The 25,894-nt window shown below is 42.7% G+C and overlaps 1 protein-coding gene across 1 annotated transcript; it reads left to right on the top strand.

Moving 5' to 3' along the window:
* Positions 1 to 311: 311 nt before the first annotated feature.
* Positions 312 to 25,894, top strand: LOC140906159 (prostatic acid phosphatase-like). The gene is made up of 11 exons (XM_073329661.1): positions 312 to 425; positions 8,131 to 8,226; positions 9,346 to 9,432; positions 10,466 to 10,618; positions 13,769 to 13,867; positions 15,831 to 15,935; positions 16,781 to 16,913; positions 21,083 to 21,165; positions 21,776 to 21,882; positions 22,472 to 22,631; positions 25,838 to 25,894. The coding sequence occupies exons 1-11, from the start codon at positions 312 to 314 to the stop codon at positions 25,847 to 25,849; spliced, it is 1,149 nt and encodes a 382-aa protein (XP_073185762.1). The 3' UTR covers positions 25,850 to 25,894.

Genomic DNA, 25,894 nt, shown 5'->3' with positions numbered 1-25,894 from the left:
ACATCATCACGTAATCACTTGACTCCAGGAGCTGGGGCTGTAAGGAAAACCATAATTATCGTGAGACTCATCACAAAAATCATGAGAGTTGGCAACACTGAATTAGGTTAAAAAGAATGGAAACAGCAGCTTGGAAAGAAAATGATTTGAAAGGATAGATGTGTTACATAATCACTTCCAAGTTGCTCCTGCATTTGAAATGCACAGGAAGCAGATCCACCCCTTTTGTCCTTTTGAAAGTACAGCTTCACTTCAGGCTGATAAACCTGAAGAGCTACTATAGCTACAAAGCTTTTTCAGCTGCTGCCAGGATGGGAACGACACAGCTTCCATGCAGGTCCAGGAGTTTTTGCTTCACTTTTAGTCTTTTCGTCATTCTGCTTCACCAAACTGCTGCAGAAAGAACGCTGAAATATGTGGTTGCCGTAAGTAGATGGCCTCATCGTTTAATTGCTGGCAATGATTTCAATGTGGTGTTCCTTGAATTGATAAAAATGTAAGATTTCAACCCCTCTTTGTACAGATTCCACAAGGAAAGAAATACTGTAGGCATTTCTTTGTACAGCGGATAATCAAGCCTCAAAGGCTCATCTTAATGAAGATAAAATAAGTCAAATTGTAAAGATTTTTTACAAGATAAAAGAACCCCCAAGATGTGTGGGTAAAGCACATGAACGGCAGTCAAGAGATTGGGGTTCTATCCTTGTCTGTCCCTCCCAGCCTTTGTGTGCCCATGTCAATCTCTGTGTGCCTCCGTTTCCCCATCTGTAGAATTGAGGATACTTACCTAGCTCATAGGCGTTTCAAAGGTAAATTTATTCATGTTTTTAAAGTTCTCTGAGATCTTCAAATGGAAGGCATGCTAGAAATGCAGGTATTTTATTTCTTATGACAGCTGAATTGGCCTAGCAGTGTGCAGAGGCATACAAAGCCTCATTTATTTAGCGTTGTGATGTACATGCTGCATTAACTAGGAAGAATTTGGAAACTGGCTGCAACAATTTTTCATGGCCCATTTCTCGTTTTAAAGTCAAAAGAATAACAATACAGCATCCATTTCCCCTCAACAGATTTGGGGAGGCTTTCCCCTCAATTGATCTGGAATTTCAGTAGTATGTTTTGAAGCTGGCCCTTTATATCTTTTTCTTTATATACGGGTGGCAATGATTAAGAAGATGCAGTTTAAAGTGTTGCTTCCAATATAGAACCTTAGGCAGTGAAATGTATTGTTTGTAACAAGGAACGCTATTATACAAACATTCTTGTACCTTCCCAATGAGTGCTTATTGATCCTTGTAGAGAAAACAGTATTACCTATTGTGTCTGTGCCAAAGAAAGAAAATCTGTGATACTTCTTATGTCTCTGTTGGCTGACGTTAGTAGGAGTACCATTTGGCTTGTGGGCCAAAATGCCTTATCCTACTCCCGTTGACTTCAGTGGGAATCTCAAAGGGAATTGGATCAGGCACCAGGCAAAGAAGAGACCCAAGTTCTATTTTCAGCAACATGTTCAAAGTCTGTCCCATTCATTAGTGCATGTATATAGGAATATCTTAAGAGTATTAAAGTGAGTGAAAAAGCACTGAATGCACAGGTGGCATCAGGCAGATGGCATCATCTGGAGACTGGAACTCTCTAAAGCAGTGGTTCTGAAACATATTAATTGGGCCCCCCTTCTTTGTGTCTGTAGTCGTTTATGTCCCTGCTCCCTCTCTCCCACCCCCGCCCCTGCTCTGAAGGCAAGGCATCCAGCTGTGAAGGCAGCGCACACCAGCAGCAACACAAAAGGATGGCAACATAAGTGTGGGAAGTAGAGGTGTGGAGGGTGCTGCAGCACCCCTAGGTTTTGCGTATGGGGGGTCCTGGCAGCTGGCCCCGTGCCTGGGGTTTGCTTCTGGCCCCATACCCAGGGCTCCTCTCCTGGCTCCAACCTCCTCACCCACCCCAAGCTGTGGCCACAGCCTAGGCCCCCTTACCCCTCTCTGTGTCCCCCCTCCCGAAGCCACAGCCCTGCTCCCAGCCTTAGCTGGAGGGACCACTGAGGAGCGTGGACAGGGTTAAGGGAAGCTGCAGCTCAGCACCCCCACTCTGAAAACTGTTCCAGTGCCACTGGGTGTCAGTGCGAAAAGTGATATTTGTCAATATCACTTTTCACAGCAGACGTAGAGTCCCATTGCCACCCTTACTTTTGTGCTGCTGCTGCTACCCCGACGTTGGCAGCTGGAGCCCCAGCACTTCCATGTGATGGATGTGGGGGGAATGAAAGCCCAAGCCGGCTGCCTCTGGTGAGGGATTGAGGCGGGGTGGGGGAATAAGAAGAGGCTGGGGCTCCAGCTGTCAGCCCCAGGCTGCCGGGACTCCAGCTGTCCCCTTTATCCCCACCTCCCAGATGTGCATGGCCCTTCTGCATGAGCCCCAGCCACTCGTGACTGACAGCCAGAGCTCTTTCCCGCCCGCCCCTCCCCCCCCCCCCCCAAAGGCTACAGCTCTCATGCCTTCGGAGGTCTGCCACATAGTTTGAGAAAGCAACTTAAGCTTGAGCTGAATAGGTGTAACTATGTTCTACAAATTGATGTCCTGACCCAATTTGTTAATTGAGAGTTCTGCAGAGCCATTCATAGGAGGTGCTCACTTTCTTGGAGAATCAGTTCCTTAATATCTAAGAACCACCTCTTTACCTCTGTTCCATTCACTTTCTGCCACCCACTGAAAAAGAACATAGTACTCCATTTATTTCTAGGATAGCATACACCATTTTATTTATTTCCTTACTTACAATAATTGCTATTCCAGAGAATTTTCATGTAAATTGTCCTCCTTTTCAGATAAAGGCTAAATTATTCTAGTATTCCAGTTACACTTTAGCTGGTTGAGCAATCAGCTATACAATTCCTATAGATCTGGTCTTACTATCAGAGTATATTTCCCCTTCCCTGGCACAGCTTCACTGGGTTGAATTCTTATCTTTTAGGTGTTGTCTCCTGGACTTGCTGATTCGAATTTGAACGATATACTGAAATGATGTGCCAAAATGGAAACCATTTTCACCCCTTTCTTTTTCTTATTACTGTACTTTTCCCTCCTAGCAGCAAGTCACAGCATAAAGCACACCTGCAGCAGTAAACAAGACAAATGTTTCCCTTTCTTATTTTCAGGACTTTGCCAGATTCTGAAAAGCTGCCAAGCTTTCTCCAGCTGACGTTCACCTTTGCGCTGACTCTGCACTTTGTGCTTTACAGACCACTAGTTCTTTTGCCTGAACAGGAATAATTTAAGCCATTTTATCAAAATGCTATTTTGACTTTCCTTCTGACGTGTAAACTTTAACCTCCACTGGAGCTGTTGTGCACGGCCCTGATGCTGAATGTCAAATGCAATCTGGTAGAAAAAATGGGAAATATCTAGCAGAATCCCATTAGGTAGAAATGAACTTCTAAGACATTGCATCTATAAATCACAGATTCCTAGAGACATATATTCCCCACCCATGGATATAGGAAAGAAGTCACTCGCCCAAAAGGTGAGTCGTTTCTGAAAAGCTGCAGCTGCGCCACATCCTCCCCGTTGTAACACAGGATAGGCAGCATTGGAGAAGAGGCAGAGGGGTGTGGCACACAGGCAAAGAACCCAGGAATAATGACAGTCCAAACACTTTGGAACCTTGAGCAAACCTGCTCAGCTTCCCAGCCTCTGTGGATTTCCTGGCACTGGTAGCATGGCTGGTTTCATTGCATGCTGCTTTTGCCTCCCCACTCGCTATATGATCTCTCCGTTGGGGTTAATAGGGCACAGAGTGAGCATCAGGGGTCATAATTACCCAGAGCCATATATTTCAGCATAATTTGCTATGTTTTCCAATGGACAATACCAGATGTTCCCTGCCCACTGAATTTCCCCCTCCCCTCTTTTTTGTGCATTATGGTTCTGCAACCTAACTGGTGCACAGGAGCAGGTGGTGGCTACATAATGCCTCCATATGATTCACAAGTCCTCCCCTACCCACACTTGCCATTTTCTCTGCTCTGAGGTATGCAAGGAGAGATGGATCCCAGCTGTGAAGTTCAGATTCAAACTTCTACAAACTTGATGGAGTCATTCGAATGCAGGGTTTTAGCTTGGGCTCATCTCTGGAGAGATGGAAACAAGATAAGGAAAAATCAGGCAAGGAAGAGATAGGAAAAGGACAAAAGGGAAGGAGACCCTGCTTATAAATATTGTTCAAACACAATATTGGGAGGCAATTTGTTTTGGTTAAACCTACATACTCAACCTCCTCCTCTGTTGTGACATGGGCTAACTTAATTGCCAGAAACTTGTTGATTGGTAATATGTTCTGGATGGTGTTACAGACACATTTCAAGTTCAACCTGTTTGAAACTCAAGAAAACATAATTCAGAGATGACTGGAGTAACTCACCATGACCCCAAGATCAGGAGAGGACATTGGGGTTTCTAGTCTAAACCATGGGGGAGATGTCCAAAGGCATAAATGCCAGTTAGGCACTTAACTTCCACGGACTTCCAATGGGTATTAGATGCCTAACTGCCATTTGTGCCTTTGGAAATATCTCTCCCACTCTCCCCAATATCTGCAAAGCTCAGAAGCAGTAAAATACACAAACCAAATTCTGTGTTGCATAAAGGCATTAAACTGAAGCTGGATGAAAACAAAACCACAATGAACACCTATGCAGTCAATGAACATAGCATATGACACAAATGAAAGAACACCGATGTATGCTTTCATAAAACACTCCCTCCCTCCCTGAGGACTGGTTGAGTAAAATATTTGAATTAATGATGCTGAAGTGAACACATTTATCAAGGGAAACTGCTCTCATTTTGTCCCATCTCCATATCTCCTCCCCGCTCTGCCTTTTTCTGTTTCCCAGTGTCACCAGTACAAAAAGCTACTCTTGCCATCACACAATCCCTTCTCTCTTTTTTCCCCTTTCATCCTGCCATTCTCTACTGAACTGCCAGGTGAAACTAAGAAAGCTCCAAGTTGCTACAACATGGGTTTGCTTTAAACTTAACTGGAAGTAACAGCTCCATTTTAACAAGAGGTAAAAGGTCTAAGTGTCAACTTTGAAATACACATTTATAGCGCAAGGAGCACCTGGATCTTGGACCACAGTTGAGGTTTATGAGTTTGTTATAGCTGCCTACTTAGAGTGGTTAGTCCTTTAGATCCACCAATAGCAATTCATGCCTTTAGTGCGAAAGATATCAACTTCAATCCCCTCTCCCAACCTGAGCAAGGTAAGTTTCAAAAGTAGCACACCACATTTGGGGCTTGAACTCAAGCAGACCTCAGATGCTTGGGAAGCTCAGTCACATGTATTTCCTAGAACCATGGGCTTAGGCCTCAGTAGTCTTTATTCAGCTCTTCACCCTTCCAATACAGAGAAATGGAGTTACATAAAGTTTATACTATGCAATGATCTTTGGATGAAGACATACAAACCAAGGTCTTTTCTGCTTTGTGTGGACTTAAAGAAGCCATGGCACTTTTTAGAAGAGGGCAAATCCCTCCTCTTCTGAAAAAAGGTTTCTTTAATCTATACCGAACAGAAAGGATGCTGGTTTATATGTTTTCATCTTAAAAAAATTCCATGCACATTCCCACTCTTTACCCACCCAGACAGAGCTACAATGCTGTTTTACTCGGCACGATAAATGCTCTTGAATGAGAGAATTGGAACTGAAGAGTATGCAAGAAGTTATGTTGCATACAGAGTACAGGATGCTGAGTGCTACTATTACAAATCTACCATGATTTTAGTGACTTTCTACTAATTAACAAATAAGGCACGCTTCTGTATCAAGGGCTCGAGCCAACAATCATTGAAGTCTACAGAAATCTTTCTACTGACTTCAATGGGAGTTGGTCTGGGCAACTTCCATGTACTTAAAATTAGAAAAAAGTATCGTGCTATGAAGTTATATTGTGGGCGCATGCAAATTGCATAGTTGACTTTTAATTGGGAATTTAATCTTCATTCTTAGCAAAGGCATCAGCTTCTTCAAAAGAGCAAATTAATCCCACAAGAGACTTGTGGTATATCAACGTGACAAAAACGTGGCCAAAGAAACAAGCGACTTTTCTTCCCCATCCCCCCAGCAGGTCCCTCATTCCCTCCCACCCTGTCCACTTGATTCAATCATCAGGGAACACAGCTCTTTACTTAATTATCTTGTCATTAGAGGTGCCCTGAGAAGGGATTAAAAACACTGTTTTGAGATTTTAAATCAGTAACAAAAAATGTGTGGAATTAAAAATTATATATAAATATATGTAGTATACATTATATTGAATAATATACATTATATTGAAAATCAGATTCTCCTTTGCTTACATCCCAACACCTGAGTTCAGGAATTTAGGATTATGTGTTGTTGATAACATTAGCACCTTACAGAAAGCTTCCTTATGCTGCTTTAGGTGTTAGTCGGGACATCTACTCTAGCAAGATGAACTCTGAATTGGTAAAAATACAGTTACATTCACCTTAAAGGACTGGCAGCTTTTCTTTATTTTTAACACTCACCTTACCACCTGCTGTTTGTGCATATTGGTACTGAGGGCTACCAGGAAGGTGGGCATGGTAATTGGCACTTTTAGGGGAGTGGTTAAAAGCTGCATGCTTTAGTTTACCATCTGTAAAGTGAATATAAATAATAATAATACACCTCACAGCAGGTACTGGGGGACTTAATTAATATTTGTAAATTTTTGTGAGCTTCTGGGATGAAAGGTGCACTTGCAGTGGAAAGTATTATTTACAATGAAACTGTTTGCAAAATCAAATTGCATTGTGGAAGTGTGATGCATTTATTCTCAAAGAGGCATTCAGTCCACAGTACTGCAAAGGCAAAGTCAGGGAATGAGTCTGAAATTATTTTAAAAAGTGTACAGGATAAAATGGGGGGGAGGGGGCGTTGGGGTGGGAGGGCATTTTTGTGATGAGAGAAATTCAGTTATTCAGAGCTATTTAAAACAGAATGTGTAGGGCTGGCATTTTCTTTGTACCCTGGAATAAAAGGACCACAAAAGCAATCATATCTGCCCTCTGATGCATGACTCATGTCGCCACTTGCCTTGCATGTGCATGCACAGTCGCTCATGTGTTCTGCTTATCAGACGGACCAAACTCTCACGGCAAAATTCTGGTCCCGTTGAAGTTAGCAGCAAAACTCCCAATGACTTCAAAGAGCCAGGATTTCACTCCAAGTCCACCCAAAATCTAGGTGGGTACCTTCTTAAATCAATCAGATTTACATGGCACACCAGTCATTTCAGACATATGTAAAGGACAAAAAATTCAATACCCCCTGTTTTCAGGGTTAATGGAAACAAATTCTTGAATTCAAACTTTTAAAAACAGTCCTATCATCTGAGGAGACCAAAACAGGAGGTAACATTGAGATAACATATTTTAGGATCTAGATGCAATGGAGCCAGATTGTGCCTTGCCCTTATGCAAGAGTGTGTATGTGGGGGGAGGGGGCAAGGGGAGGGGGGAATAGCAGTCAGTAGATATTTACTAAGGTAGTGATATTTTTTTATATAATGTGACCACATTGGAATGACTGTGAAAATGGAAAGGAAGTATCACAGGATTAGACTTCAATTGCAATACATGGAAATAATATTCTAAATTATATTACTAACAAATCAATGGCCAACTCTTTCAAACTTGGGTGTCAAAGCTAAGAACCTAAATCCATATTTAGGCCCCTGAATCTATGGTCTGGTTTTCAGAGGTGAGCATTCACAAGTCAATCAGGCCGCTTGTTTAGGTGTCCAAATATGACTTTCGAAGCCTACCTCTGGAATTCAGGTTCAAAATTTTGGCCAATATACTTTTATGTCCTATGTGGGAAAAATCATCAGACTCTTCCCATTCACAGTTCAGTGGGCATTGGAATGATACCCCAATATCTTAATATATACTTCAATCCGACTTGATGCATTGACCTGTGTTTCTGCAGACTCTCCAGTTCTTTGGATTGCCTAAAAAGCAGTTTAGTCTTGAACTGCTAGGACTAAAATGATATGCTAGTCTTCCAGACAAGTAAAAAGGAAACCCAAAGGGAATTAATTCGGTCTTTGATTCATCTCACTAGATTTTTCGACATGGTGACCGAACTCCAATTCAAAACTTTCCAACCGGTCTACACAAAGAAAGCAAATGGCCACAGGGATTTGGACAGCTTACCAAGGTTTGTTGGCTTTTCACAGAAATGAGAACATTAATGCAATAAAAATTATGCAGGTGTCTGATCTGTGATTGAAAAATATTAGCAACTAACCAGGTAGGTGTAATTCATAAATTAAACCTTTAGTGCAGTGATATTTCACCAGTAGGTGTTAAATTCGATCTGGCTCTTTATAGGTAGAGATGTGACTCTCAGCCTGGGGGGAAGGTATTGCACACCTTCCTGATGATGTGGCTGCATTAAGATAAGAGGCCATTTAAATTTTAAAAAAGCATGCCAGTTAGACCTGTATTTGTGTTGGTAATCCATTTAAAACAAGAAAAAACTTTTGTCTTAGCTTGTAGAAAGCTGCTCTAATTTATTTTTATTAATAATTTTTAAATGTTCCATTCATTATATTTTATTCTTAGTATGTGAAATTTTTTTGTGGATATCAATAAAAGTGCTTTTTTGGCTGCTAAAGGTTAAGGGATCCTACCCACAGCCTTGGAGAGATCTAATAGAACAGATAAAATACCACTCCAAGACATGTTAGCAGCTGCTGTTAAACCAAATACAAGTTGGCAGAATGTAATTAAAGGGATGAGAATCAATCTACAAACTCAGGAGTCAGATCAATAATTTAGTAACAATGAGTTGCTATGAATAAGCCAATCATTTTCTTCATAAGTATTTGGATCACATAAAGAAACATACTCATTTGACACTAACTGACCACTCAAATTAATGGGCATGATTCTCTTCACACACCCCACAGTGTAAATCAGGAATAACTCTGCTGAAGTCAGTGGAGTTACATCAGTGTGAAAGCTCTAAGTGAGAGTAGAATCTAAGTGACAGTATAATCCATCTCTCCCAGCAGGACATGAACTATGACGTAACACCCTCAGTATCTTAGAAAGTATAGTGTCCTAATATACTGAGACTAGTTTATGGATATAATTGAACTTTCCCGTTGAAAAACAAGATGTAAACATGCACAAAGCATACAATATGGCATAAAAATGGTTAATGATCACTGGAAAAATTCACTGAAGACAGAAGGAAGAGTGGAAAGGAAAGCTGTATTAAAGTTTCACAACCACCTTAAACTGACACTCACCTGTACTGCTGTCCACACAGATTGGAATGCAGCAACAATATGAGCTTGGACAGTATATGCGGAAAAGATACTCAAACTTCCTGAATGCCACATACAACCGGCATGAGGTAAGCATCAGAATTTGTGTGAAGGAAATTTCTCTTGCACCATTGGACTGTGAAACTTGTACTTCTGGGTCAAAAAAAATCAACCCACCATATTAAAGCAAGAGATAAGGTTAACAAAATTTCAGCATTTTTGAAAATCAGGCCACTTAATTAGCTGCATAAATATAAATTAAGGAGCCTAATGTTAAGCACCTAAATTTGAAAATTCTGGCCACACAGCATATCATATAAAGGATTAACAGAATTTCAGAAAGTCACAAGAGAGGGTGGGAAACTGCATTACAGTCCCACATTTCCCTAAAATCCTGCCCCACTGGGCTAATGGATGAGGCTGAAGATGAGAAATGCTCTAAGCACCACTGAAATGGCTGATACTCAGATGATATCCTTATCAGGGTCCTGTTATCTGAGAAAATTCTTCTTGAGAAAAATGTATATAATGGAAGTAATAGGGTATACTGTGAACTATGATGGGCAAGGGAATGAAGGCAGCCACAGCAAATACCGTGTGTAAACTGTCAACCTTGCCCCGGAAATGGCACACAGGAGTAATTTAAAACACACCTTAAACATACAAACCTATACACAGAGGTGCTGGAACAATTTTTATAGTAGGGGTTCCGAACCAAACTGTAAACCCTGTATATAATAGAAACCACTTCAAGTCAGGGGATGCTGCAGTACCCCTGCATCCCTAGTTCCAGCTCCTATACCTATACATGCTTGTATCTCAGAGGAACGGATAAATGTTTTTTTTTAATCTAGATTTTAGTGCTTCTTCATAATTTTTTCTGTGTTTAGATTCCAAGGTGAAAGGTGCCTTTGAGAAATTCCATTTAGACTGATGAAGTAGAGTCCTAGAAACAGGACTTAAGTGTAACTAATCTACCGCTAGCCCTCTGCACAAGGGTGAATTTCACCTTTTGTGATTTATGCAAAACAGGAGAAAGGAAAAGAGGGAAGCATAGAATGGGAATTTGGATCATTGTTGTTAATTATTAGGAAAACATTATTTTTGTCATTTTACTTTCAGATTTTCATTCAAAGCACAGACTATGATCGAACCATTATGAGCGCTCAGGTATATCTCGCCGGACTCTTCCCCCCAGTGGCCAATCAGATCTGGAATCCCCAGATCCTTTGGCAACCCATCCCGGTTCACACTATGCCACTATCACAAGACCATGTGAGTACCAATTGGGAACTTTCCACCTCTGATCAGATTTTTCAGTAGGAACACGAATTAGGAGATGAGAACATAACTCTCCCCTCAACATGTTCAATCCAACAGAAAACACCTTCCATAGCTGGTGGGCTATAAAAGTGCCACATACAGTCATGCAGGCCCAGCCATAATTGTTGCATGAAAGTAAACAGGGACTGAACAGCTGACATGCATTCCTCATCACCGTCTCCTCCACAGGGAAGCTCTGACATTATCCTGTCAGGAATGAAGCTGAGGAAGTTCCACTAAAATCTTTTCATGGGGGCTGGTTCTTTCTTTCAGACAGACAGACCTTTAAGGTGGTTTCAAGTTTAAATTTGCTTTGAATTCTTCCCTGCTTGACAGGTTTGCTCCTGAGGTCAGCCAAGGAGAGAAGTTTACATCAAAACTGTAACGATCTCTCTGTGGTTATTACTAATTTATACTGCAGTAGCACCCAGGAGCCTCAGTCATAGATTGGAGCCCCATTGTGCTAGGTGCTGTATAAACACATAATTGAAAGACAGAACCAACCCTGAGAAGCATACAAACCAAGTGAATGTATCTAAGAAATGATAGGGCAGGTAGAAGCTATGGCATAAACAACTCTTTCTGACTGACTCAGGTACAGATCTGTCAGCCAGGGGGTGCTGCTGCAACGAGGCACTGTGCAGGCCAAAGATTTAACAAGAACCAAAGCTGCAGAGAGCAGGGACAGAAAGGGCTTCATTCCTCATGCTACCTCCAGTGCTTTGAGGAAACAGAAACAAGGATCAATAAAACCACCACCCGCCATGTCATCAAGGTCATCAGAGGATGGGTCACAGTCATTAGGCCACCATGCCTGTCTACTCCAGAGATGTTCATGAGCATTACGCCATTCTAAAGCCATGTGTGAAAGTGAGATGGGGGGGGTGCTTCAAGCAAACTGGATCAGACACAATGTGACTCAGCTTGAACCTTCATTCTGCCCTCCAATGAAGCAAGAGGAAGGGAGGTTTTCAGGTGGGAAGGGCTTGAAAGTGGTTTTGATAAGCATCAGACCTGTCAGATGTTTATCCAAACCAAACCTCCAAACCCTCTGAGTCACCACTTTAAAAGGAAAGGGAGCTGTGGGAGGAGGTAATGTCATTTGCATGAGTGCTCTTCTTCCCTGTCAGCTCTGCAACTTTCCCAGATGGGGGAATTAACCTGGTCACAGATTATTTTCTTGTGATCCATTAAGAACTGACAGGTAGCAGCACTGTGTACTACTTAATGAAACCAAAGGGAGTGGCTTAAGTAATAACACCCAAAGGGTAGTAATTAAGCTATACAGCAAAAGGAGTATTTGTTATGATGCAATAAAAAACAACATTCCAAAGCCTTCCATCTTAGCCTTGAACCTCCAAGGTATGCCGCTATTGCAGAAGAACACACACTCTGGAGGTCATGCAATATTTCCAATTTAAAGCGTTAACTCCTCTCTGCTAGCATCTGCTTCAGTGAGGAAGGCCTACGTCCAGGGGGAAGCACTAGAGGTACATTCTGCCCAATTTACCGGGAGTGAAATTCACATTAGGTCAGAGAAGGCCAATACAAGACACGCGACACTTAAGTCCCACTTAAGCCATCAAAGTTGGGCTTACGCAGGAGTGAAGTGATGCATGGGTTGTGCAGATTCTTTGAATAGGGATGAATTTCACACATGGCGTATTAAGCAGTAATGATGCTATTACATAGGCACCCTTTCAATATTTAGGAGCACAGTTCACTTCTGTCTCTTGTTTATTCCCAAGAATACTCAATGGCAAAACAGGTACCAGGTTATTGTGGCTCCACTGAAAAAATGCCATATTTTACACATGAATCGGAGAGCAGGATTTGGACTGAGAAATCAAACTTTCAGCTGTCTCGTATGCCGTTTCCAGCACTGGGCTGCATTTGGTGTGACTCAGGAGCTGAGAAGTGAGGAAAAAAGGAGTTTCAAATGCCTTTACACTGTGGATCCTGGGAACTGGGCCAGTTCTCGAGCAATTCTAAGATATACACAGCAGCTTAAGAGGGTCATTCTGACAGCCAGGGATCAGCTAGATTAACAGCTTCCTGGACATGCCAGCAAAATCTTCCACTGCCCAAATTCACCAAGTGTATGAACAACTTGCACCAATGGATTGGCACAAAGCAGCTGCAGCATGTCCATGAATCTGACCCACAACGGTTAGACACCACAGTGACAGATGAAGCTAAGTTGGGTAAGATAGATGGTGACAATGGTCCAGACCCACCAAGGTATTTAGGTGCTTAAGCTCCAGACTGTTTAAGTACCTATCCACAATGGAACACTAACTGGGCGAGAGAGAGAGAGAGAATGAAGCTGTAGGTCAGTGATTAGGGCACCACCTAGGAGATGAGAAACTCCAGGTCCAGACCCTGTGCTCCAGTCACTCTTTCATTATTTACCCATAGTGCAACAGCTTCCACAGGAAAGACTGAAGGAGCCCTAAATCAGAATATCCCATAACTATGGGGCTGAACAATGTACCTGAGAGTGGGGAGATCCCTGATCATATCTTTTCTCCCTCTCTGGCAGAGAAGGGGGAGTCGAACCTGGATCTCACAGATCCCATGTGAGTGCTTTAACCACCGGGCAAAAAGCTATCAAGTGGGCACCCCCACCACCTCCTTCTCTGTCGTGTTGTAGAGCAAGGCAGGTGCCTCACTCAGTGCCTCAAGAAGTGGCTTAGGCACTTCAGCTGCCTGACTCCATGTGGCTGATTCCCATTCATGGATTGCTAAGCAAAGATACATGCCTCCCTTCAGCCTGGACTTAGGCACCTAACTCAGAGAGATGGGCAGTGCTTAGCACACATCCCTGTTATCAGCATCTGCAATTGGCTAGCTTGGGCAGCTCCCCACCTAGCCATGCTGGCTTTTGTGGATTGCAGTCTAAGGAGTCTGCCTCTCTCCTTCACTGGATAGGGAGCTTAGATGCCTTTCTTAGGCTTTGTGGATCCCAGTGTTGTTCCTGTTATTTTCTAGGCACCTGAAAGTTAGGCGCTGTGATTCCCAGCTTTGCAACACCTAAGTCCCTGTGTGGATCCCATTCAAAGTTCCTGCCCACTTGACAAGTTTAACTTTTTTTTATTTCAGATGCTCCACTTTCCTTCTTCTAACTGTCCATGTTTTGATGAACTTCAGAATGAAACCCAGGCATCATGGCAATTACAAAACAAGTTGCAACCCTATATGGTAAAACAAAAAGGAAAGAATGTAAACTTAAGGGATTGTGACATTGGATTGTTTCCATTTACTGAAATTCTGTTACTGTCTCCCAAGGAACAACAGCCTCTTCAAAATAAAATTACCACAAGACAGGCTAATATTACTATAAAAATATAATATACTTGAACTCTGAACAAGTCTCAAATATATATTTTAACTTGAGTTTTATTTTAATTTTAATTTTTAGATGTGAATGTATCACTAACTAGCTCAGGCTATTTGAGTTATATTTAATATGTGATAAATAGTCGAAAGAGACTGAAAATATTCCAGAGGCAGTAATTTCCTGCACTACATTGTAGCACAAAACCAATCATACAGATGCGATTACTCTGCTGAAACTGAGGAGAAATAAAGACCTCAAGATGTGACTGTTGCAATGCAAAACCAATGTAAAAACAACTCAAGCATTTCCACTTGTGCAAGTTTCATTACAATGCTATTTATTTGCAACCTCTCACCCAAAGTTGAGCAGTGTTTCTGCTTTGGCCTTGACACACCTCTTCACCCAAATACCCCCCAACTTTTCCTGCTACAGAGGCTGTAGCAGGCAATAAGTAAATAGGGTGAACAGGCCTTGAACATCACAGTCTATGAAGTAGCCACCGCTACATTGGGTAGCCTGCTGAAGCAGTGCCTAGTTGTGCTGCCTCAGTGTCACTAGTCAGTTCCTGCTTCTTCTTTGTTTTATGGGGGAAAGCAAGCTGTGCCTGACTTTTTCCTTGTGCAGCTTACTTCCCACTCTTCACCAACTGCTGTGCTGGCCAGCGTCACCCATTCCCATAGCCAACTGCATGGGAGGGGAAGTAACAGCCTGACCGCCACTACTCCCTCTTCCACACTGTTACACATGGTTCAGGTGAAGAACACATAGGCATAAAGTGGCTTAGAGTCCCCTTACACCCCCTGCAGGAGCACAGAGCAAGGGTCCCTGCGGAACCAGTTGTGAAACCCTTACATGAATAAGTGCACAGTAAAGCCTGGTAAATTCCTATTTTAGACTTTGGTATGGTTACATCTCTCATGGATGAGACGAAGCCTGCCCCCCACCCCGTGAGACCTAGCTGTACCAACCTAACCCCGGTGTAGACCAGCGCTAGGTTGATGAAAGAATTCTTCCATCGACCTAGTGCTGATCTATACCAAGGGCTAGGTCGGTATAGCCAGGTCTCTGGGGGGTTGGATTTTTCACCTGCCTGAGAGACATATAGAGCAGGCCTACCATGAGCAGGGCTTCACAAATGGTCTCTGGAAATGGTACATAAATAGGTTATTGCAAAAAGAGAAGGAAGGCAGAGCCCTGCATAACCTCAGGCAATTTCAGGCCCCTAGGGGTTAGAAGGAAAGACAACTCTCACAAAGAGTACATTGCGGGTACTTTTTTTATAAAGTCAAATTGATACAAATCATTCACAAGGAGGGCAGGATATAGTGGGGCTTCCATATTTCACATTCATTTTACTCCAATGTAATTATGCTTAATTTTCACAGAACTGGTAGTCTAGGACTGTGGCTCTCAAACTGGTTCCCATTCTGGTAGTCCAGAGGCAAGGTGCAGGATTGCTCAGTTTTGAAAGTTTTCCAAAGTCATTCCTAGAGATGTAGAGGTCACCTGGCTGCCAGCTACAGTGTACATACACATCCTGGTGACATTTAGATTGTGTCTCATGTGATTCATTTAATTATCCAGAACCCCAAAGCTGAAATGGTATTTCAGGCTATTTCAAAGAGCTGATCCCCCTCCTGGATTGAAATTCTCACATTCACTACATTCTTTGCCCCATACATTGCAACCTTACATTAGGACTATTCACATGTGTAAAGTTAAGCACACATGTAAGAGTTTGCAAGATCAGGGCCTATGAGTCCACATGAACATGTATCTAAGTGTATTGAGGCATTCGTTATTCCTTTTGTTTTTGTCTTTCAGGGGTTTTTAAAAACTATGGCAGCTAACACAGGATATGACGTGGACAGTCTCAAACAACTGAATAAGTTCAAAACCTGGAATACATACGATACTCTGCTTTGTGAGGTATTTAAAAGAGAAAGCAAGAGGGAGACTAATCCTGAAGATCTGATTCAGTTAAACACAGCAATTTGGTTTCAAGCAAACACAGTAATGACTGACCTTCTGTTCTGCCCTGGGCTTGGTTTCTTTTCAGCACCGTTTGAAGAATGGTGAATGATAATGAAGCATAATTTAGTGCATTAGAAAAGGATATTCTCAAATCATAGTTTACAATTTAGAAAACTAATCTTCATTCATCCCTGTTATTTATCATCCCTTTAAAACAGGACACTAAAATCCATCTCCTTATATTATTTCCCTTTCTGTACAACCCAGTGTGTTACTGTAGTTACTCAAGCATGCTGAGAAGCTCATAATGATTTTTGCTAATAGAAAAAGTGAAGTATTTTCTTTAGAACAACTCCTTATAAGTATATAAATACTTACCTGGAAGTTGAAAATAAGAGGTAGCAGCATTGTCTAGTGGTTAGAGCAGGAACTGGGAGTCAGGAGATGAGAGTTCCCCTCGAAGAGCTAGATTATGCCTTGCAGATCCAGTGTTAGAGAAGGGGCAGGAGTGAGTTGGCCAGGCAGGACATGCATCTTCCTCTCCAAACCCACACACTAGCAGAAACCAAGAAGGAAAGCGACTGCAGTAAGAGAAAGAATTACATTTCCATTGGGGCCCCCTCCATGATGAGGAACCTCCCTAAAAGGGTGTTCTGGGGGAGATACCAGGAAATGAAGCCACACAACAAAGGAACTGGGAGAAAGCCACAGGGAGTCCAAAGGCAACAGTGTAAGGGTGGACTGGGGGACAGAAAATGAATGGGAGAAAAAATAATGTTCACTTTCCTTTTTTACGATAGAGTATTCACAATTATACTCTCCCTGAATGGGCTTCCCAATATGTAATGAAGAAGATGAAGGAGCTGGCAGCATTGTCCTTACAGTCACTCTTTGGGATATACAAAACAAAAGACAAATCACGACTACAGGGAGGTAAATAAAATATTGCACAGCACTGAAAAGGGAGGAGTGATACTATACAACAAATCCAGTCTCCTTATTCATGCAAAGCTCCTTGTTGAAATGGCACTACAGTGTGTTTCTAAATATACCTGGACACAGTAATAAACATTTAAAAATGTATTTTGAACACTGGTATTTGCATGATCCCTGGGATATCCTAACTGTACGTTTCCTAAATGTAGAAATGTCTTTGGTTACCCTAGTTCAAGTTTCAGAGTTGGTTGCAGAAATCCGAGCAGAAGATTCAAGGTCATTCTGACCTGAGTCTGACATATAATCACAGGACTGGAAGGAACCTTGAGAGGTCATCTGTCCAGTCCCCTGCCTAATGGCAGGACTAAGTATTATCTAGACCATCCCTGATGGGTGTTTGTCTAACCTGCTCTTAAAAATCCCCAATGATGGAGAGTTCACAATCTCCCTAAACAATTTATTCCAGTGCTTAACCACCCTGACAGTTAGGAAGTTTTTCCAATGTCCAACCTAAACCTCCCTTGCAGCAATTTAAGCCCATTGCTTCTTCTCCTATCCTCAAAGGTTAAAAAAAAATTTTTTTCTCCCTCCTCCTTGTAACCACCTTTTACGTACTTGAAAACTGTTATGTCCCTCTCAGTCCTTCTCTTTTCCAGACTAAACAAACCCAATTTTTTCAATCTTCCCCCATAGGTCATGTTTTCTAGACCTTTAATCATTTTTGTCACTCTTCTCTGGACTTTCTCCAATTTACCCACATCTTTCCTGAAATGTGGTGCCCAGAACTGGACACAATACTCCAGTTGAGGCCTAATCAGTGCAGAGTAGAGCGGAAGAATTACTTCTCATGTCTTGCTTACAAGACTCCTGCTAATACATCCCAGAATGATGCTCACTTTTTTTGCAACAGCATTACACTGTTGACTCATATTTAGCTTGTGATCCACTATGACCCCCAGATCCTTTTCTGCAGTACTCCTTCCTAGGCAGTCATTTCCCATTTTGTAAGTGTGCAACTGATTGTTCCTTCCTAAATGGAGCACTTTGCATTTGTCCGTATTGAATTTCATCCTATTTATTTCAGACCATTTCTCCAGTTTGTCCAGATCATTTTGAATTTTAATCCTATTCTCCAAAGCACTTGCAACCCCTCCCAGCTTGGTATTGTCCACAAACGTTATAAGTGTACTTGCTATGCCATTATCTAAATCATCAATGAAGATATTGAACAGAACTGGACCCAGAACTGATCCCTGTGGGACCCCACTTGTTACATCCTTCCAGCGTGACTGTGAACCACTGATGATTACTCTCTGGGAATGGTTTTCCAATGAGTTTTTCACTCACCTTATAGTAGCTCCATCTAGGTTGTATTTCCCTAGTTTGTTTATGAGCAGGTCATGCAAGACAGTATCAAAAGCTTTACTAAAGTCAAGATATATCACGTCTACCACTTCCCCCCATCCACAAAGCTTGTTACCCTGCCAAAGAAAGCTATCAGGTTGGTTTGACACCATTTGTTCTTGACAAATCCATGGTGACTGTTACTTATCACCTTATTATCTTCTAGATGTTTGCAAATTGGTTGCTTAATTATTTGCACCATTATCTTTTGGGTTACAGAAGTTAAGCTAGACTGGTCTTTAATTCCCCAGGTTCTCCTTATTTCCCTTTTATAGATTAGCAGTACATTTGCCCTTTTCCAGTCTTCTGGAATCTCTCCCGTCTTCAATTACTTTTCAAAGATAATTGCTAATGGCTCAGATATCTCCTCAGTCAGCTCCTTGAGTATTCTAGGATGCATTTCATCAGGCCCTGGTGACTTGAAGATATCTAAATTGTCTAATTTTTAACTTGTTCTTTCCCTATTTTAGCCTCTTCTGATCCTACCTCATTTTTCACTGGTATTCACTATGTTAGACTGGTATTCACTATGTTTCACTGGTATTCACTATGCTAGTCACCACCAACCTTCTTGGTGAAAACCAAAACAAAGAAGTCATTAAGCACTTCTGCCATTTCCACATTTTCTGTTATTTTCCCCCTCTCATTGAGTGATGGGCCTACCCTGTCCTTGGTCTTCCTCTTGCTTCTAATGTATTTGTAGAATGTTTTCTTGTTACGCTTTATGTCTCTAGCTAGTTTGATCTCGTTTTGTGCCTTGGCCTTTCTAATTTTGTTCCTACATATTTGTGTTATTTGTTGATATTCATCCTTCATAATTTGACCTAGTTTTCACTTTTGTAGGACTTTTTTTGATTTTTAGATCATTGAAGATCTCCTGGTTAAGCCAGGTGGTCTCTTGCCATACTTCCTATCTTTCCTACACAGTGGGATAGTTTGCTATGGAGCCCTTAATAGTGTCTCTTTGAAAAACTGCCAACTATCTTCAATTGTTTTTCCCCTTAGACTTGCTTCCCATTGGGATCTTAGCTACCAACTCCCTGAGTTTGCTAAAGTCTGCCTTCTTGAAATCCATTGTCTTTATTTTGCTGTTCTCCCTCCTACCACTCCTTAGAATCATGAACTCTATCATTTCATGTTTCAGAGTAGCAGCCGTGTTAGTCTGTATCCGCAAAAAGAACAGGAGTACTTGTGGCACCTTAGAGACTAACAAATTTATTTGAGCATAAGCATATGGTGAAGTGGGTTGTACAGAACTCCTGTTCTTTTATCATTTCATGACCACTTTCACCCAAGCTGCCTTCCACTTTCAAATTCTCAATCAGTTCCTCTCTATTTGTCAAAATCAAATCTAGAACAACCTTTCCCCTAGTAGCTTTCTCCACCTTCTGAAATAAAAAATTGTCTCCAATACATTCCAAGAACTTATTGGATAATCTGTGCCCTGCTGTGTTATTTTCCCAACAGATGTCTGAGTAATTGAAGTCCCTTATCGCCACCAAGTCCTGTGCTTTGGATGATTTTGTTAGTTGTTTAAAAAAAGCCTAATTCACCTCTTCTTCCTGGTTAGGTGGTATATAGTAGACCCCTACCATGACATCACCTTGTTTTTACCACTTTTATACCTACCCAGAGACTTTCAACAAGTCTGTCCCCTATTTCCATCTCAACCTCAGTCCAAGTGTATACATTTTTAATATGTAAGGCAACACCTCTTTCCTTTTTTCCCTGCCTGTCCTTCCTGAGCAAGCTGTACCCTTTAATACCAATATCCCAGTCATGCATATTATCCCACCAGGTCTCTGCGATGCCAGCTATGTCATAGTTGTGTTTATTTACTAGTATTTAAATGAATGACAGCAGCCTAGACCAGGTTTAGGTTCTATTTCTCCAATATTAAATCTAATTGTTTATTGAGCTTTGATTTTTTTTCTCTGATTTAATGTTAACCTTGGAAACACCTTCATGGCGACCTCACTGAGGCCCAGATATAAACCTGCCCCCAAGCAGCTCTGGGCACAGCTGATGATAGGGGATTCAGAGTCCTTGGTAGCCCTCTCCTCTTGGGTCTGGTTCTACACTGGTTCCAACCATAGAGTAAATTAGAAGAGCCTCAAGCCAGCTCTAAATTGCACTGCCTGACAGCTGGCCCCCAGGGCTATTCTAGCAGGCAGGGATCGACAAAGTGCAGGGATACCTCAGCTACATCCCTTCTCCCTGGCCAAGCCCCTGTTCTGGGAGCAGGAAAGGGAATGGTGTAGGTGCCCCTAGAAGGATTCCTCCACTGGCTGGTTCTGCTGGCTTTAGGACACTTTTGTATTGCGAGAACAGCACAAAAGGGCCCTAGGCTAAAAAGACTCAAGAACCAAGCCTTGAGGGAAAAGGCAACAGTCAAAGTTATGGCAAGTGAATGGTTGAAATATTTATCTGAGGTGCAGCTGTTATCAGAACAAAACGTCATTGGGGAGAAGGCAGCGCAGCCTAACTAAAGGGGCAGGCATTGTAACCCTAATTCTCAGCCATATTCTAGCCTAGGTTCTAATGCTCCTGTTTCTCAAACTATCCTGGATTCAAAATATTTTTTTCATTTCTGTAACATCCATTGTCGAGCTCTGAATTCCATGTGAACTAAAAATGAATTACTGTTGTACATTCATGAACAGATCTTTCTGTTTAATACCTGGGATCTTTGAGTTTGGGCTTCCATCTGAATAGACTTTATTCATCAACATCCTCATTGCTCTTCCCCCATCTTCTTTAAGGTGTCCTGGTGAATGCTATTCTAAAAAACATCAAAAACGCCACTCAACCATCAAACAAGAGAAAAATGCAGATCTTTTCTGCAGTGAGTAACTTTATTTTTCCTAAATGTTGGTGTGATATGTTTACTAGTGGGAATTCAACAGAATGGGCTTTATTTGACTTGTACTAGGAGCAAATACAGGGGGAAATTTATATGCAATGTTACCAATGTATTTTGATGCAACAACTTTTCAATGTTAAAGAAAAAGATTACATTCCTGCTACAAATGGTGCAAAGGGGCTGTATGAGATCTATATTTTTCATTTTAACATATTGTAACCAAATTCATGCTTGGTGTAACTCAATTTATTTATCTGTTCCAATTTATAAAGTATCTATAGTTTAAGACACTGTATAGTGATTAAAATACAACAATTAGAGTGGTATATAAACAAGCTCAGTAAACATACAAACAAGAGACTTACTCTAGGGAAAGATTTGGATTCCTTCCTCCCCCCTTCAACAACCTGTCATGGGCTTTCTTGCCAAAGGGGGCAATAGGTTTTTCAAAAATAAAAAACAGACCACAACTGGGGTTTTACTTTATTATCCCTTCCTAGAACTAAAAAAGGTTGTTGGAGGTAGGGGCAGCAAAACCCCACTTAAAAGCAACTACTGTATTACATGGGAGCATTATTTTTCTTTTTTACAGCATGACACCACAATTGGTGCCCTACAGATGGCGCTCAATATTTTCAATGGAAAACTGCCACCGTACAGTGCTTGCCAGTTTTTTGAACTCTACCAAGAAAACAGTGGGCAAGTATCTTGACACATCTGCAGCACCCAAATGTGTTTTGCTTTCAGATACCAATTCATTAATGCCTTAGATTATTTTTGAGAGAAAAGCATCCTCGTGAAACATAATTATATTTTAAATGAATTTTACTGAGCAGTCCTATTCACAATGTTGCATTAAATGCATTCAGAACCAATAACTGACTGAAATATGAGAGAGAGAAAGAGAGAAAACACACTTAAGTTTAGTGGTGGAAATTAAGTGAATGGATAAATGTGACTGCTTCCCTAAATGGTGGCAATAGTTTTCAAGCTACCCCTTAGAGCTTATTGCAATCAGACATCCTTACATAGGGTCTGGTTCTGTTTTCATTTAGTTAAAGATTTCAAAAGGGCCTGCTGACATGACCTGTGACATTAGCAGTGACATGACTGTTCTAAGGAGCACTGAGCTTTGAATGTCTTTGCCAAGGTCTCTATTCTTGAAGAATTTGTTCTACAATAATTTCCATTAACAAAGGCTGTCATTTGCAGAGGGCTGTGTCTCTGAAGAGAAAATCTTAGATATAAGGATCTAATCTTTCTTTTTCTTCCGGGCACTGTAAATCAGGCACTACAGCATTGAAATGCACTATCGGAATGACTCCTTGACGGATCCTTATCTACTCAGGCTACCAGGCTGCACGTCTCCTTGTCCACTTGAGAAGTTTGCTAAGTTGGTCTCTCCTGTCATAGTGAAAAACTGGTCAAAAGAATGTGGAAAGTGTCAGGTGAGGAATTCCTAGGGTTGAGGAAGCAGGTCCCAGCCGCACACCTCTGCACAAACACCAATCCCCTGCCCCCTAAGGGGTCAGAGTTCACTCCTGGATCAAGCACCATGCTTAACAACAGAACAACACTTATCTAACCCAGGCAAAGCCAGGAGTAAACCCAAGGCAAGATCTCTGGTTAGAGATAACAGACCTCCTCACCTCGGTAGAGCACAGAGCCCCTGTCCCCATATCTGGCTAGACACACACAGACTCTCTGCCCCAGGCCCATGCAACCGGCCCCCCACCCCACCCCGGGGCAGTCCAATCTCTCTGCATTCTGGTGCTGGTATGCCTTGTGAGCTCAAACTGGTGGGTGTTGCTGTGTAGTCTCAGCTGACCTGTCAGCTCCAAGCTGTGTTTGTAAGAGTCCCCCGATGCAAGCACCCATGCAGCCGTGCTGACTGTCCTCCAAGCAGCTCCCTAGTTCAGACTCTGTCTCTACCTCAGCTCAGGCTTGCTGCTTCTGCTGGCTGCTGCTCTTTCTTTGTTCCCTCCGCAAATCTTCCTTGGCTTATTTCTCCCCATTCCCCCACCATCAACTCATTGGTTTAAGCCCTCCCAGGTGGTCTGTAGTACCATTGTTTTGGAGTGGCACTCAGCCAAACAGGTTTGTGTAGAGTAGCAGGGAGGGGGGGAAGAGGGGATAAAGGAAGGCAAAAGGGCTCTTTACCCAGTCCCACACCAGTCACCATGTAAACACACCTGTCCTGAGGCATGCCCCTTGGCTTGGCCACTCTCAGCATTACTGTATCAGTTGGGTAGGAGGCTGAACCCCCCATTCAATCTTTGAGAATGTCTGAGAGAATTGCAGTACTCCCACCTCCCTGTTCTGCTCCTCGCCTGCCATGGGGCCAGATTTGGGTGCCTCTTCCATAGATGCTGGAACTAGGGGTGTTTGAAGTAGTAATAACAACCCAAATACATGGTGCCTTCAGCACCCCCACTATAAAAATTGTTCCAGCACCACTGGCCTCTTCCCTGAGACACCCAATCTAATTCTACTTTCCCCTGCCTCAGAGCCAGGAGAAGGGTTGGGTGCTTCCACCGGGGATCCCCCCGCCCATGTGAGCCACCCTACTAATGGGAATGGAGTGACTCCTTCTAGCCCTGCCTCTCGGCTACTGGGACTAAGATCTGCTCCCCCTACCCTGTTTGGTGGCTTGGGTTAAAAGCGTCAAGGCCTGAGCATATTCTGGTGGACCACCTTCTCCAGTCTCTCTGCAGACTGCTTCGATCTTCTATACTGGAGCCATTTGAAGTATGGGATCCCACAGACGATGCACAGTTTGTGGCACCAGGCTGCATCCAGTTTGGAGCGCCTCTGCTGCTTGAATAGGACCTGCCAATGGTTCCCTACCACCAATGGTCCGGCAGCAACATGTTTGCTATAGCTCCATTTCTATGTCTCAAGCTTGGTCCAGGTTCGCGGCTACAAGCTAACCTGCTTCACAGAGGTGTTGGTGATGCTCATTCTGAGGCCCCTGGTTGGATGCCCAAGGTCATGTGTATTGGCAGCTGCCCATTCTTGCCAAACATCAGGAAGTAGAGAGTATACTCCATAGATGTGTGCAGCATATTGTTATACAGATAGGTCAGCTCTGGCAGGCAGGAAGTTCAGTGTCTCCACCACATCCCTGCTAGGAGCATCTGGTTGACTCACACACAGAGGCTACTGCCTTGTTGGGGGTAGGCTGTCATCCTTAGCTTGTGGCTGCCAGATAGGGAGCACAATTTCTTGAACATCTGTGATTCAAAGGGCATGCCTAAGTCTGTGAGCACCTTGGTGAGGTAGCCATAGGCCGGGGCAAAGTAGTGCCAGAAAGCTTCTGTGGATGCTCTGACCATGATCTCCCTGAGGGGTGCAGCAACCAGGAATTTGGTGTGGTGATCCACCATCGTCAGAATGTAGGATGCATCGCTCTGGCTAGGCTCTACTTTCAAGTGGTCCCGTGCTCCCAATGTCAAGGGCACAGTGGGCTCTGTCCCCCATTCCAGGGTTCCTTCTGTTGGTGCAGACCCAACCTGCCTGTTCAGTAGGTGCTGGCATGCACTGTGAGCACAAACTGGTGGGCCGTGCTGGGTGGTCTTAGCGGTCCTGTTGGCTCCAGTAAGAATTCCCTTTTGAAAGCACCAGTACAGCAGCTGGCTCTCCTCCAAGCAGCTTCCTATTTCAGACTCTGTCTCTGCCCCAGCTCAGGGCTGCTACTTCTGCTGCTCTTGTTTTGTTCTCGCTCCAAATCTTCCTGGGCTTCTTTCCTTCCCTAACCCTCGTTGATTTAAACCCTCCCAGGTGGTCTGTAGTTAATTCTGTGTCCTTGTTCTGGAGTGGCACTCCCCACCCCCCAGCCAATCGGAGTTGTGCAGAGACACAGGGGTGGGGGAGGGAGTGGAAGAGGCTCTTTATCCAAGCCCATAAAAGAGAAACAAAATGAAAGGCAATGGAATAGGATTGTGTTTTGTCTGCACACAGCATTTAAGCAGTAACTGCAGGAATGGCTTCAAACTTTCTATGTGCCATGATTCTTTAAAATAGTAGACTGATCTTCAGCTAAAGGATATGGGCCACATTCATCACTGATGGGGAAGGGAGTATAGATTACATTGCCTTGTGCAAGTGAGCTCCCTTGCATGCAAAGGGGAAATGCACCCAAAAGGAGTGAAGGCAGTGTTACTCCCAGCACTTTTCTCCAGTGCAGCTTTAGTACATAGCCACAACTTGATAAAGCCCATATAAGTTTGCAACTGAGACTCCTAAGGGAGATTAACTGAATCAAAGCATCTTCCAACACTCTTGGCCATGCCCTCTTCCCACCCATACTTGGTTTTGCTGACCCCCACCACACCTCCCACAGGCACCACCACATATGTGGTACATAGCTCTGACCCTGTGAACACTTATGGCCATGAACAAGAACTATTCACATGCATGATGTTATGTACATCAGTGTTTCCAGGATTGGGGTATATGTATTTATATAGGTGTAGCATATGTATTAATGTACTGGCACACATATAAACTTACCAGAAAAATAAACAAAATTCAGCTACAAAATACTTTAATGCAAAATATTAAAAGTTAAGACTATGGTCTGGAACTCTAAGGTGACATATATTGATACCTCTTCCTCACATGCATATTTTCCCTTTACTATTTTACCCCAAAGATACATTCCTAGGATTTGACTTTGCTGTTGGCCTGTTGTTCATCTTTGATGCTGTGC

Source organism: Lepidochelys kempii, chromosome 2 (assembly GCF_965140265.1).
Source record: "Lepidochelys kempii isolate rLepKem1 chromosome 2, rLepKem1.hap2, whole genome shotgun sequence".
In the NCBI taxonomy this organism is placed as follows: domain Eukaryota; kingdom Metazoa; phylum Chordata; order Testudines; family Cheloniidae; genus Lepidochelys; species Lepidochelys kempii.
Note: the sequence above shows the minus strand (reverse complement) of the source record. Positions and strands in the feature narration are given on the sequence as shown.